Raw genomic sequence first — 14475 nt, forward strand, 5'->3', positions numbered from 1 at the left:
TCTGGTTTCACCTGATGTCACTTTTCATTACCACAAGCAATTTAAAGCTTAGGCGTTCTGCCATAGCTGAGGAGACATAAAAGACCAAAAATTACTTTAGAAAAATTATTTCTCAGAAAAAGCCTAGGAAGAATTTATAAGTCTCCTCTCTCTATTATTTTTTCCCATCCACAGTTATTCCAAAACCTGAAGTGTTTTCCCCTTTATTTAGCCTTGCATTAATAATAAAAAAATATTATTTTTTTAATTTTACAAGCCTATAAGGCATAAAGAATCTTTTCAATAAACACAAAGTGAATTATGATGGAGCCAATCCCCAAGCTCAAAGACGATAAAAATATAGGTAAAAAAATCTTCTCTATCTTCTCTTGCATGGCTACCCCGTGTCTTGTCAACCCAATACAGATGGGAAGAAGTAAAAAGTATCTCCAAAAAAGAGAAGGGGGAAAGGAATCATCATCATCAGAGAGAACAATTAATAAAATACTTTAAACAGAAATTACATTAGTTACTGGGGACCAATAAAGATGGAAAAACCAAGCAATCCAAATAGCATGTTGATGAATCTCAGAGCTTTTGTCTTGCAGAGCCTAGTAGAAGAATGCACTGAGAATTACCTTTTGCTTTACACTGTCCAATCATTCTGTTTGTATCCCTGTGATGAGAGGATGCACCTGACGGAATAAGTCCCAAGTGCAAGAGTCTTTAATGGACAATCTGTACACCTGAATCATGAATTACTTTACCAACAAACCAACAAGTTTCAAAGGTTTGTCTTTTTTGTGGAGGCTCAGCACAAGACACTGAAGAAGCCAGCCAAGTACTGCCTGAAACAGTTATCATCCCAGCTGCAATGAAAAACAAAAATAAAATCTTCCTTTGACATAAAAAGTAAAAAATAATATTACAAAGATACGTCTTGACATACAAACCAGACATTTCACATGAAATATTTCCTGTTGATTGTTAACTTCAAATGAAGATGATCTAGGACGCCTTCTTTTTCCTCCCTTTTAAAATTCTATTAAACACATCAAATTCAAATCATGAGAAACTCATATGTATTTGAATGGGAACAGTAGCTTCGAAGCTGAGAGAAATAACTCTGAAGGAGGAGAAAAATAAGTTCCCTTACCCCAAGATGAATCTTTTAGTCTCTCTTCCTCAATTCCATCCTTCTTAAGATGAAGCTTGGAAGAAGAATCCATAGTTAGATGTATACAACAAGTTACTCCCGCTCATTAAAATATACCTTTCGGCAAAAGAGAATTCAAGGGAAGAGTGAAAATGGCTTGAGGTTGAGCTGAAAGTTAGTTTTATACCAGCCGGTCAAGAAGTCAAATCTTCTTTCTCACTTTTATCAGAACATAATCTGAGGAATGTTGTAGATCAGAGACTCAAACAAAGGAATTCTGAACCCTCGATATTCCTAAACAACTTGTCTTATCTAACTGAGAAGCAGTGGGGTACACCTTTTGTAGTAACTCATACTCTTTGCCTAAGTATTTGTAAAGTGATCATTATTCAAATATGGATAACCCATTTAAACAACAAGTTCTTTGGGATCCTTAGGGTTGGATGAAAGTATAGACTGACAGTATTTAGCTAGTATCTACAGAGAAATGTTGTGGAAGGGCTATTGGGAACTGAGGTTTAACAGGAAAAGATTTGGGACTTGGACACTGTGTTATGCCAAGTCCCACATGTGAGTCATTTAATTCTTTTCTCTGGAGAACCGATTAATCCCATTCCACTACATCAGTGGCAAGTCATAAGATACTTTATAAATGCACCAAGCTGTTCCCAGTGCTATTACCAAACAAAGTAAGAATATTTTCTTCAATGTGAAGAAACATTACATTCCTTCCTCCTACAATTGATAGCAGTATTGAAAAACTACTTAGGTGAACGGTTAGACATCACTAAAATCTTGTTACATGACATACCAGAAATCTCACTCAAATCAAGCAACACAGATACAGAGATCAGTGGGGGCAGAAAAAAAGGGAAAAGAAAAAAGGAAAAGTAGAAAAGATAAATACTTGGATAAAACACTTCTCATGAACCCTTTCTTGCTTGTCAGCAGAGCCATAAGCATGTCCAGAGAATTTTAAGCATCCCACGAGGCAGGGATGATCATTGAGGGGGAGTGTTGATCTGCTTGAGGGCAGGAAGGCTCTTGCAGAGGGACCTGGGCAGGCTGGACTGATGGGCCAAGGCCAATTGTATGATGTTCAACAAAGAAAAGTGCAGGGTCATACACTCTGGTCACAACAACCTCACACAAGAGAAGAGTGGCTGGAGAGCTGCCTGGTGGAAAGGGACCTGGGCGTGCTGGTTGACTGCTGGCTCATGGGGAAGACAATCCTGGCTTGTATTCAAAACAGTGCGGCCAGCAGGACTAGGGAAGTGATTGCCCCCCTGTACTCAGCACTGGTGAGGCTGCACCTCAAATCCTGCGGTCAGTTTCGGGCCCCTCATGTCAAGAGGGACATCGAGGTGCTGGAGCGTGTCCAGAGAAAGGCCATGAAGCTCGTAAAGGGTCTGGAGCACAAGTCTTATAAGGAGCAGCTGAGGGAACCGGGGCTGTTTAGTCTGGAGAGGAGGCGGCTCAGGGGGGACCTTATCTACCTGAGAAGAGGTTGTAGGCAGGTGGAGTCAGTCTCTTCTCCCAGATAACAAGTGGAAATGGCCTCAAGTTGCACCAGGGGGGGTTTAGATTGGCTATAAGGAAAAAAGTATTCACTGAAAGGGCGGTGAGGCCTTGGAGCAGGCTGCCCAGGGGAGGTGGTAGGATCACCACCCCTGGAGGTATTTAAAAAACACATAGATGTGGCGCTTAGGGACATGGTTTAGTGATGGACATAGCAGTCCTCTGGTTAACGGCTGGACTTTATGATCTCAAAGGTCTTTTCCAACCTAAATGATTCTGCAGTTCTGTGATTAAGAGAAAGGGTATGTGAAGGAATATATGTGAAAGATATTTTGTGTCCACTGGAAGTGCTATGACACAGGCACTGAGTCTCAGAATTTCTCCACTCAGAATCTGTGATGGTAACAGATCTGCCTTTCAACAACAATTTAATTATCTTGGTCACTGCCCAAAATGTTTTCCAATCTAAGCCATGTTTTATAACAAATCTGTAGAGTTCCAGACTGCTGCAGAAAGCATTACAGAAATGCAAAACATATTACTGGCTAATGCAGTTCCTATAAGTAGCACTTGTAATAAATAATTAAAATAATAGGTACTGCTGATTTGCAGTGAAGGGAAAAAGCCCTGCTGCACCTGGCTGACAGTCCTACAGATACTGCTGAAGATAGGAACATTGTATTTTACTGCTGAGATGTACAATGCCTTCAACTGAAGACCAAACCTGACTAGAAAAGAAGTATAGCTCAGTTGTTTCTAAGAATCCATGATAATGTATTGTAATCCAACAAATAATATTTAAACAAATGTTGTTCAAAAGCATTACCTTCTCTGGGAATCCATAATGCACCAAGTTGTTGTCCTTTCCTATTTATGTGCTACAGATACTGTAACAGCCCTGGTACTCGCAGCGCACTGGAAGCTCATGCCATACATGTTTTCCCCAAAGGTCTTAATAGTATGAGCTGCAGCTCTTCCACGGCAGTCCCAAAAATCACTGCTCATTTGCCAAGGCCCTGTTGACAATCTTCCACTCCAGGAATCCTTTCAAACTCTTTTGCGCTTTCTGGACAATGTTTGTTAATTATAGGGAAAAAGAGGTGTTTGATTTCCCCTGCACTGCTGTTGCAAAAACAGCGATCTTGGCCAGTTACCACACTGGGCTTCCTGAAAACAGACCAGAAAACCCAAGAGATCTGTCTCCTCTGCTCTGGGCAAACACACACACAAAACTGTTCTGTTCACAGAAAAGAATTAAGAGGTGAATTATATTATTAGAAAATAATCTATTAAAAAATGTAAGTGTTAAAATAGCGGGGAGTCGGGGAAGCCACTTCTAAATTCAATAGGATAACAGTCTTTCTTTTGGACCCTGAGCTTATCCCTTCAAGTTCTAAAAACAAAACCACAGAACTGGCAAACAAATTTATCATATTATTGTTGGCATCAAAACAGAGGAACTTTTAATCTATTTCAGCTGAAATCATATGATCCAGTAGCCTGGGGGAAGGGATATTAATAGCAGGCAGGGCAAAGAGGAGAAGAGAGCCACTTTCCTCAGCCCGCAGCTAAGCAGCAGGTTCTGCACGGCCCTTCTCCAGCACCCACCCAAGCACAGGGGGCCAGCAGGGTGGAAGCCCAGCAGCAGTGGGCTTGCAGAGGTAGCGCTGGGCACCAGGGCTCAGTGGTTTCTGACAGCCCGCTCCAGCTCCAGGCTCACACCACAGCCCTCCCGATGCCAGCCGAGCCCACTTCTGATTATAGCTCATTTGAAGAGCTTTTAGGCTACTTCCACAATAGACTGTGTGCTATTGTACTCCTGATTGGAAAAGACGACAGAGACAGCACTGAGAAAAGTAAATTGGCTATAAGGAAGTCCCTATCTCCTGTGTGGTATTGATAACATATTCCTTTAACAAGGGGCAGGAGTGAAGGAAAAAACCAAAACAACCAAGGAAGATGGAGAAATGGCTTTCATCAACAGAAATGCATACATCAGCCAACAAGCTGAATAATCACAAAACGGGGAAAAAAACCCTGATCCAAGCATTAATAATTCAATTAGTAGTCATTGAAATAACATTGATTTTAATTAATCTATTTCACATCACTGTTCATATCCTATGTGCTTTCTATTACAGCTTAAAAATCATTAGTGTATGAGCCTGCTAAGTACTCATATCTTTAAAAATAACAAAAAGGAGACACAAACTTGCCAAATAAATATTTTAAAGCCTCAAACAGTCAATAAAGAAAAATGAAATCTAATTGCTTGTCACTGTGCATTACTAATATGGAATACACTAGTATGTTGCCAGCTGTATTATATACATAATTTGATTCACCGGAACTTCAGTGTATTAAAATACTGGTTAAACCTGCATCAGCCACCAAAGTATCCACTTACCAGCTTGTATTTGCACAATACAATACCTGGCACTGTTCAGCGACTGAGGCAGAACACTCTTCATTTATTCTACTGCTCTGAGCTCATCCAAAATACACAGGAACAAAAAAAAGTACATGTTTCTGTCTGAAGTAGGCCCAGTAGATCAATAAAGAATATCTATGTCCATCACAGAGCTTTGCTGGAGATGATGCAGAACAAGGCACATTTCTAAAGGAAACTCCAAGAGCCACTGCAATTCCTAAAGCTCTGTGCACCAAAGCCAGCCAGAGCTGGCGTGCAAGAACTGAGCTTCTCTGCTTTAGGATATAATTTCTCTGTTTCACATTGGGTAACGCTGACACTCCAGCCTTGGCCCTTTGGCAGGGTACTTTACCAGTGAGTCCCTACCAAGATGGATAAAAGATGAAGAAGAGAGATGCATAGGCAAATGCAGTTTGATAGAGAGCAGCACAACCAGTCTGAACTGCCTGGTATAGCAAAATGATTTTAGAAAGAGATAAAAATATGCTCCTCTTTACATTCTCTTATTGTTACCCTTTATATCATAGTGATGTAGTGAATCCACAATTATTGTTACAATTTATTTTCTTTGATTTATTTATTTTTACAATATGTCGTGGAAATTTCCTACTTTGGATGCAGTCTGATGTTCTTCTATCTAGCTGAGTAACTACAGATCAGAGAAACGACAGTCCAAGCACTGGGGTTTTAGACAAGGGTTTTTGCTTCCTATAGGGCTCTAATTAAGCTCAGTCAATTTTTATTAGTTTCCACAGGTTCAGATTTCATTGCAAGGCAATGAAAATACTTTAAATCTTTTCACTGTCAGTCATCTGTCTTTGCCCAAGAGAGCCTTTCACATCACAGCTTTTACCTTTTTCTCCAACAATGCTCATACTTGTTCTCTTAATTGATACTTGTTTACACTAATGATTTCTGCTATGTGTGAAATACTTTCATGTGTAAAATAAACTGTAAGTAGCATTTCTCCATCTCTACCCCAAACTCATTATCTAAATGCTACAGGTTACTCCACGTTTCTGTACACACAAAACACAGAAGTGCTGTTTTTCTTATTTAGTAACAGTTGTAGTCACCTTAGGTGTGCTGGCAGTTCAGCAAGAGGCACAGCCTGCCACTGCACATTATCACAGGATAATAGGACAGAAGAATTTACATTCCAGATACCTTTCCAAAAAATACCATAATTGGCTTATCAACAGTACTCAACCAAGTGCAATATATAGCTCAGGCAAAACCTTATTTTATATACGTGTACCTATCTAAATATATACTTGTATAGATAGTATCTGCATCTTTTTTTCCACATCACATGCAATATTGAAATACATTATCTTTTCCAATGGCATTACACACCTTGCACCAGCCTGCAGTATGTAGATACAATAAGCACTATCACTTAAACCACAAAAAACTTTGCATGCCACATCTGTAAACAACCTTATGCACTTCAGTTTCCACAGAAGTATGTGTGTGTTAAAGCTTTTTTACCTGAAAAAAGAAAAACACTAATAGCACCATGGGAATCTCAAGAAAGGCAGGCAAATTATGATCACGTTTACCATCTAATTTGCTCTCTGAGGCTTGTTCAAACACTGCAAACATTGTGCTCCTCTTCTTCATTTGTTCTGACAAGCAGGATGACAACTAATCACCATCAAGAGCTTTCCCACTCTCCAGGCCCCGGTTTTCTGTTTATCCAATTTGATGCCTTCCAGCCAAGGAAACTGTTAGCCTTCCCTGCCACCCCAGCTGAGAAAGCCAGATCTCTAAGGCCGGATTTCAACTAGAAGCCTTGTAGGGTGTGAATCCGCAGTGCTAAGCAGGAATAAAATGAGCCCTTTCTGCTGCGTGTTGTGCAATAACACCACCAGTGGGTTCTGTATAGGGTGACAAAACCAACCAAGGTTGGCAAAGAAGATAGGAGGCTGACACAGAAAAAGGAGCCTGAGGAAAGGAGAGGCATTCTTCACCCTCTTCCTTCATTTCCCCCAAACAACAGATCTCCAATCTACCAAAGTGTTGCCATGCAAGTCCTGAAATGTGCAAAAATCAGACACACACACAAAAAAAGGGGATGGGGGGAAGCTTGGAGAATACTGGGAAGTTACTTCAAGAATGTCTGTCCTTTGATAGATCTTCTCTCCAAGCTATTCCACTGATTGGCCTTGGTAAGGCTCAGCTACCCAACCAAATTACCTTGGCTTAATGAGTTAAGCCAGTGTCACTGTCCACATTCCCCCTCTTCACCCACAGCCTAAGCAAGACAAGACAAATTGAAATGAAAAAGGACTAAGCTATATCATTTCACATGCCCATTGGGCTAAACCAGTATGCAGTAGATACCATTCCTTAGCAGATGCATAAGCCATAAAAATTTCAGATGGGCATTTGTTATAAACCTAAAAAGGAAAGTGATGTTGAAATTTTAATATTTAATAATGTAAAAAATATGTACACACATGCAAATAAGGAGTCACTACAATTCAGCCTTGCTGAAGAGGGGTCATATGAAAACCGGGTAATGTGTTAAGCAACATATATGGCATAAACAACCACCAAAATTTTAATTGCTTTAGCTGTCTGAGAGTATGAAGGAAATAATGTCAACTGGCAGCTGGCTAACTCCAGATTCATCACTTTTAAGAGATCTTGACCTTCATGTTGACCAAACCCATACCAAAAAGTCTTTCTTTTTCTTTATAAGCATTTGAAATATGCAGCTAAGCTTTAATTGACAGAAGGTACACACGCTCTTACCATTCCTTCTGTCCCTTTGCCTGCAAACAGCAGCCCGTAACCCCAGCCAACACCACCAGTACCACCAGCCAGCACCAGTGCATCAGATTATATCTATACAAAATATTCACATTAGGAAGCCACCTGGCTCAAACTCTATGTTACATTTTTGAAAGGTTATTAAAATTTTCCCTGGATCTTAACAATCCTGTTGCTTACACACATAATTAAACAGGCTGCACTAGAATACATTTTGAGTCAGGTGATTGCTCATGAGATATTGTGAAAACTTATCCTAATAGAGAGTGCACAGGTGTGTGTGTGTGTATCATTTTTTTATTGGTTTTTTTTCCCCCACCCCCAAACATTCTTCAACTATTTTCACACCCTTTCTAACATCAGGAGGTTTTTTTTCTTTCTAAGACTTCACTCCTTTTTTTAATGCTTACTGAAGAAAAGGTGCAGAAAAAAAGGATGACAAAATGCAAGTATCTTCAGAGCCTCATACTTAGCAAAGGGGTAAACTAGGCCATGTATAACCCATACCATTTCTTACAAAAGTACTATTTGAAACAGAGTCATTTTGCAAACTAAAGACTGCAAAGGTTTCAGTAAAAGAAGACCTAATAAAATTTTTTGGAATTAGGTTGGTATACTCTCGGGAGGGACAAAGGGGGGAAAAAAGCCATTCCCCTTGCTCCTGCTGCTTCCAAGAGTACTTGCAATTTCCTTTTCTTGAAAAAGATTTAGGGGACAGGAATATCAAGGCTGTTGTCTCTGCTGTATGTTACATGAGGGCCTTCAGTTTGTTCTCTATTACAATGATAAATATCTTCATGGCAGTGAGAGGTTCCCCGACATCACTCTGACATCCATGCATCACACCAGTCTACGGACCAAAGAGGTGGATTTTACTGATTTAATGACAGATCTGGTAGCCTAATGGATTTTAGATTAGACCAGTCCACTCTCATGTCAGTATATAATCTTCATAAGTGTCTAAGCCTGAAGATGTTCAGTGATAGAGCTGAACTACTTTCTCCAAACGCTTCATATGTTATTTCTATAGGTTATGATACTTAAAATGGTCCATATCAAATTCACAGGTGTCTTTTCTTTTAGCCATTACTGCTGTTTTCTAGTGGTTGGCTCATCTGTGATTTTAATTTGTACAGATCAATTAAGCCACTATCCCCAAAGTCACAGGACACTGCAGAGCTGCGAAAGATGAGCTAATGGATTTTTTTTCATCTTGTCTGCTTCACAGCATTAACTTGGAGGAACCTAAATTCTGAGCTTTTAGATCAGATGGATGTTTGCAAAAAGAAGCCAAAGCCCAAAAGTAACTTTCTTTAACATTTAGTATCCTGTGCAACTTCAGTGATGTCAACAGCATCAAGAGGGAGGTAAATCAGTGTCTGTTTTTGGCGGCTTTCCCTTTTCTGCCAATTAGAACAATCAGGCTCTAAATTTCACATTGAGCTGAAAGAAATTAGCAGCGTTATCTGGTCAAATGTTAAAGTAAATAGCACTTGAAGCATTAATCATAATTGCAGTTTTTCAAGTTATTCATATCGCACGGCCATTGGCTTATTTTCCCATGCTTACCGTGGTGAATGTATTTTGATGAACGACATCTGCTTTGTCTATGCCAAAGGAGAGAGCTGGGTCTCAGCTGTTAAAGCAGCAGGCTGCCAAAACAGCTGGGCTCACCTTTCCCAGAAAAGCCTTCTGCTGCTTCTGGGAGGCACTTGGGCACAGAGGAGCAGAGCAGGTGGGAGGACATGGTTTCAGACAGCCTTCTCCAAGTAATAGGGAGAAGAGAGCAGGGTGCAGAGACAGGTGAAAAGTATACTCAGGCTCCCAAGGAAGGAAACACATCCAAACCCTTTTCTGATTCTTAAATGGCTCATAAGGAGTACGTTTTAAAAAGTGTTATAACAACAAAAAGTCTTTTCATAAGGAAACAAGGGCTTTCTTGATGGGGAAGCAGGCTGTGCTTTAGGAAGAGTACTGTAATTATTTTCTAACTACAGCCACTATGTTTATAAATGAGCACAGACTGCAAGATTTTTCAAGTTATTTAATGCTTGCTGAAGATGACAGGATGGGTAAAATTCAATCAAAAGTGTAAACAATATATTTTGAAATATAATAATTTCAGCTTAAAATTGCTTAAGAGAGATGCACTTTCAATACTATAGCTTTGTAGACGATACTATGAAACATATTCTGGTCTTCCTACTCCTTCTAGCTATGCCGACCTCTCCTCAGAGCAGACTCAGTGCAGGTGTTTCCAGCAAATGCCCTTCTGTGCTACGTGGGATTTGCATGCTGACTCCCTCATGAGAAGTGGAAAACCAGAGACACCATGGCAGACACGGGAAAAGAAGCACCACTGAGCAGCCACAGACCACTGAGAGTAATTGTTTACTAGCAGTTAAACTCTGTCCACTGAAGTCAATGGGAATTTACCAACACTGACAGGACTTGGATTTTCCCTAAAGTATTATCAAATAAGCAAAGCCAACTGACTTAAAAACCCTCATGCTTCAGATGCAACACTCCTAGGTGGTGCTCGAAATCATTTTAGATTGCAGTTTCAGGTGGAAGCCTTTTAAACTTGTTTTTCCCTTTAAGGGCAGGTTTTCCTATAAAACAAGAGCGGTGTTCTCTTGCATTTGAACTTTGTGTAAAAATCTGTATTTCCAACACACCATAGTAAGTTTTTTATAGCTTGGTATGTTACCAGAAATTAAACAGCCCACACCCTTGCAGTAACTTACACACCACGAATAAGGACATGTAAGAATAGACTGAAATAGTAAGGAGTCACATGGTAAGAAGACTAGGAAATGCAAATATTTTACCTTGTCTTACTATCACCAGGTAGTTCTGAAAAGAACTACCAGCTACACAAATACAAAGCAAAGTACAAATACTAATCATTCTTATCTTTTGTATGTACTCTACATGCCTGAGTTAACTATTTAAACAAACATTAACAAGTGAGCTAAAGCAAAATGGCATCTCATGTTTTGATCTTCCAAAACGCCAATGAACATCCTACACAGTGGGCCTGTCACAAGAAGCCCCATCAAATAAAATAAGATGGATTTACTTCCTGTTCAGCTACTTGCACAGCCTGTCCCTAAAGCAAAAATAACATCCCCAAGTCTTGCTGGAGAGAAAAAAAAAGTGTATTTCTGTCTTTAAAACAGGCAATACTATAAGTCTACTCCCAAGCCTCATAGGCTGCCCATGGTGCAGTAACAGCCCGTCAAACCAAAGCACCCTGGCTGAGGGCCACCAGCCCTGCTCATGGGTACGCTACTGCGTGCACATGCTGGTCCACAGCATTGTGCACCAGCCTGGTTAGTCCAAAGCACACTTATCACAGTATCACCATTCTTCCATTTTAAGTTTAAAAGCCAACTGAACCTATATTGCACAAAAAAAATCCCTCCGTAGTAGATTTTTTCCAAGTTCAATAAGAAAGGTATTGTATCAAGTAGCAGTAGCTAGGCAGTCTTTATTGGGCTCATAAAGGATTATGATTTTGCCCTATTCTCTGTAAGTGAATTTCTTAAAATATCATTTTTAAAATGGCACTTCTTCTCATGATACTGTTTCTTTAATATACTAACTTTCTCACATCCCATACTTTTGATGGTTCGGCAATTTTCTAGTTCATTTTAAATCAGTTTTTGACAAAACAATGCCAACAGTTCAGTAAGTGTCCCAGTTGAATTTTACAATTTAGGTTTCTTTTTGAAATACCCTCTTACTGAATAGTTTTAGCAACTAATAAAATTATTCAATTTCAAAGCCAAAAGAATCACATTAAGCACTAAATTCACGGGGAAGGGGTAAGACTAGTGATAGTGAATGTTGATAGTAGATTTTGTTTTTAAGACTAGAAAAGGTTTTTTAAAATCAGTAATACATTGTAATTTAAGGTTTTCATTCATACTCTACTGTATGGATTTTTAGTTCTACTTTTGATGCTTTGACATACACATATACGGATGTGTACACATACATGCATACATGTATAGAAATATATGCATGTATATACAGATACATAGACACAGACACATACATGCACTGTTGTTAATATTCTCTGTTCTGGTTAAACAATAATGAACAAAAAATGTAGCAGAAAGTCACCACTATGAAATAAAATGTATTCTTATGTGCTAGATAAGATGCAAAACTAAGCTGAGTAGAACCCTGTTAAAGACATATAAATATTGTTTACATATACTCTGTGTGTTAACAGTGAAGTGAACTACTAATAGCATAGGTCCTGGTCTGTGATTTATGGTAATCTCATATCAGTAACACCATGATAACTAACTTCTAAATATTATGAACTCCTATAGCATTTTCACTTTGGAAAAAAGATATCGCATTATTAGAAGAGCTCTTCTAAAACTAGGGATGTGAGCAGAGCTGCAGACCAAACTGTTCCAAAAATTTACCACACTCAACATCTAGTATCTGCCCATCCATTGCAGACAACCTTTCCCACCTAAGATAGGGGTGTTTCAGCACAAAGCGAAACACCTCAGGTTAAAATTTCCTTTACTTCAGCTGTGGTACTTTTCTTCAACCTCCAATTGAGAGAAATAACTAATGGTTGAAGGCAGGACCTCCCTAGATGGCTCCAGCTTGATCCACAAGAGGCAACTGGACTTTTGCAAGTTAAAAAGTTGCATTTTAAAATCAAGTTTCATAAACCTCGCAACTATTGTGCTTCAATTCTAATATGGACAAAGAATGTTTAAACTCTCCATAGCTGTAACATTTAACATAAATACATCTTCCCTACAGTCCAAGTGAGATTTTCTTCCTTTAAACATGGGCTAAGTACTTTTTTCTTACATATTAGTATTAGAGCAAGGTCAGCTCCAGAACCCCTAGAAGAGGGCATCACAAAAAGCCACCTAAAAATGACACCAAGAGAAGTGCCTGTTACACAAAGTTTGAGAGGGGAAGGCAGTTATGTTAGGTTTGACTCAGCCTCTTCCATTGCTAGTATTTGGTGAATGGAAATAATAGCTACAGAGTTTTTGTTATTCCACTACCATTTGTAAGATGGTTTGGTTGTACAAACTACACTAATATATGAATACATATTTTCATAAATTATATGAATCACAGAATCTGAAGTTTATTTTATGAACAGGAATGTTTTTCACTTTACTCTAATTCCCATTGCCCCAAAGTCAACTATATTAATAATTTCATCTCAGTAACTGTCCTGGTAAACATACAGTTGCCATTTCCATTTCTTCTAAAAAGCATAAAATGCCTGCTACATAATAACAAAAATATTTCCAATTTCTGTCATCATTTGACACAATTGTTACAAAAGAGAGAAAATTCAAGAACTAAAACTAATCCTGTGAGGAGCCTGCCTTAGCAGGGCACATTTCAGAACTGCGTGCCTTTGCACTTGGTTGTACAAACATTAACTATCAAGGTCATCACAGATTTATGTGGTGGTTTAGGTTTTCTTTTTGCATTTCTATTAACCTCAGAAATAAAAGCATTCTTCCAAAAAGTAATATTCTAAAATTCTAGAATAGCTTAGAACTATACTGAAGAGCTACCTAGACTCAATGTCTTCAACAGTCTTCTCTCTCTTAATTTTCTGAGGTTCCAAGAATCAACCGCTACAAGTACTGCGTTGCGAGATGAAGCTGCTGTCCCTCCATAAGTAGTATGTCCCTCCATTATGACATACACTTTCTAAAGCATTAGTATCTTCTTTGGGAAACCCACAGACTTTTCCTATTCACTAGTGTATTTGCGAAGAAATTAAAGGTAATTGTCAGTCCATAAATGGGAGCCTTAGGGGAAAATAAAAAATAATCTCAGCCTGTTTACAGTGAAGTAGGTTTGGAGGAGTGACTCACATGGGCAACCTTGATATAGAACACTTTTTTCTCACTATTTATTAGTGATGGATGTCCCATTCCACACCCCTTTCCTTGCTGGGCCAAGAGAATTCTGGCCATTTGTGCACCATGTAAAGCCTTCCAATTCACTTCAGGCTGGTAAGGAAAATGGGTATCAGAAGAATTGTGATTAGGGGTAGAGGGGAGATCTTTTGAGAAAAACCTGCTAAAAAACATCTCCAAAGTAATTTGTATTAAATCTAGCATGTGTACTTAAGATTTGTAACTGAAACAAAAAAAAATATACTAGAAAGATTCTCTAGTGTTACAACTGCTAATTTAATTAATATTTGAAAATTTGAAGATGATTTCTGCAAATCTCTGAGGGATTTTGATTAACAATGTATCAGCACAACATAACCTCAGTACTCCGGATCCACTTTAACACTTTGTTTCCAGAACAGCTGAAGAAAGATCTTATACCTAGTCACACAAGCATTGATGTTGGGACCATACTAAGTAACAGCAGGATTACACAGAATAGCATTCAACATGCCTGGACCTACCTAGACCCAGGCATCCTTCATGCCCACATTTTGCCAGATAATTCTGACTAAAGGTCTACAGAATCAGTGACAGATGGGTGATCTAATTACAGCAAAGACCTTTCAGTGAAGCTAAGCCAGCAAAATAACTTTTGCTGCTACTGTGGTGGGCTACCATTACAGAAAGACAGAAACTATTAG

General features: G+C 39.0%; 1 protein-coding gene across 7 annotated transcripts in view; it reads right to left on the bottom strand.

The window, feature by feature from the left end:
* The window catches only part of FIGN (fidgetin, microtubule severing factor), a 106465-nt gene that overhangs the window by 46979 nt on the left and 45011 nt on the right, over positions 1 to 14475 (bottom strand). For 2 of the 7 annotated variants that reach the window (XM_040604092.1, XM_040604086.1), the window contains exon 1: positions 1136 to 1230. The exons of the other annotated variants lie outside the window; for them this stretch is intronic. In XM_040604092.1, the coding sequence (XP_040460026.1) occupies positions 1136 to 1208 (73 nt within the window). In that variant the 5' untranslated portion in view covers positions 1209 to 1230. Of the gene's footprint in view, positions 1 to 1135; positions 1231 to 14475 lie in introns of those variants that run through there. 7 annotated transcript variants of the gene reach the window in all.

This window comes from Falco naumanni, chromosome 8 (genome assembly GCF_017639655.2).
Source record: "Falco naumanni isolate bFalNau1 chromosome 8, bFalNau1.pat, whole genome shotgun sequence".
NCBI classification, from domain to species: domain Eukaryota; kingdom Metazoa; phylum Chordata; class Aves; order Falconiformes; family Falconidae; genus Falco; species Falco naumanni.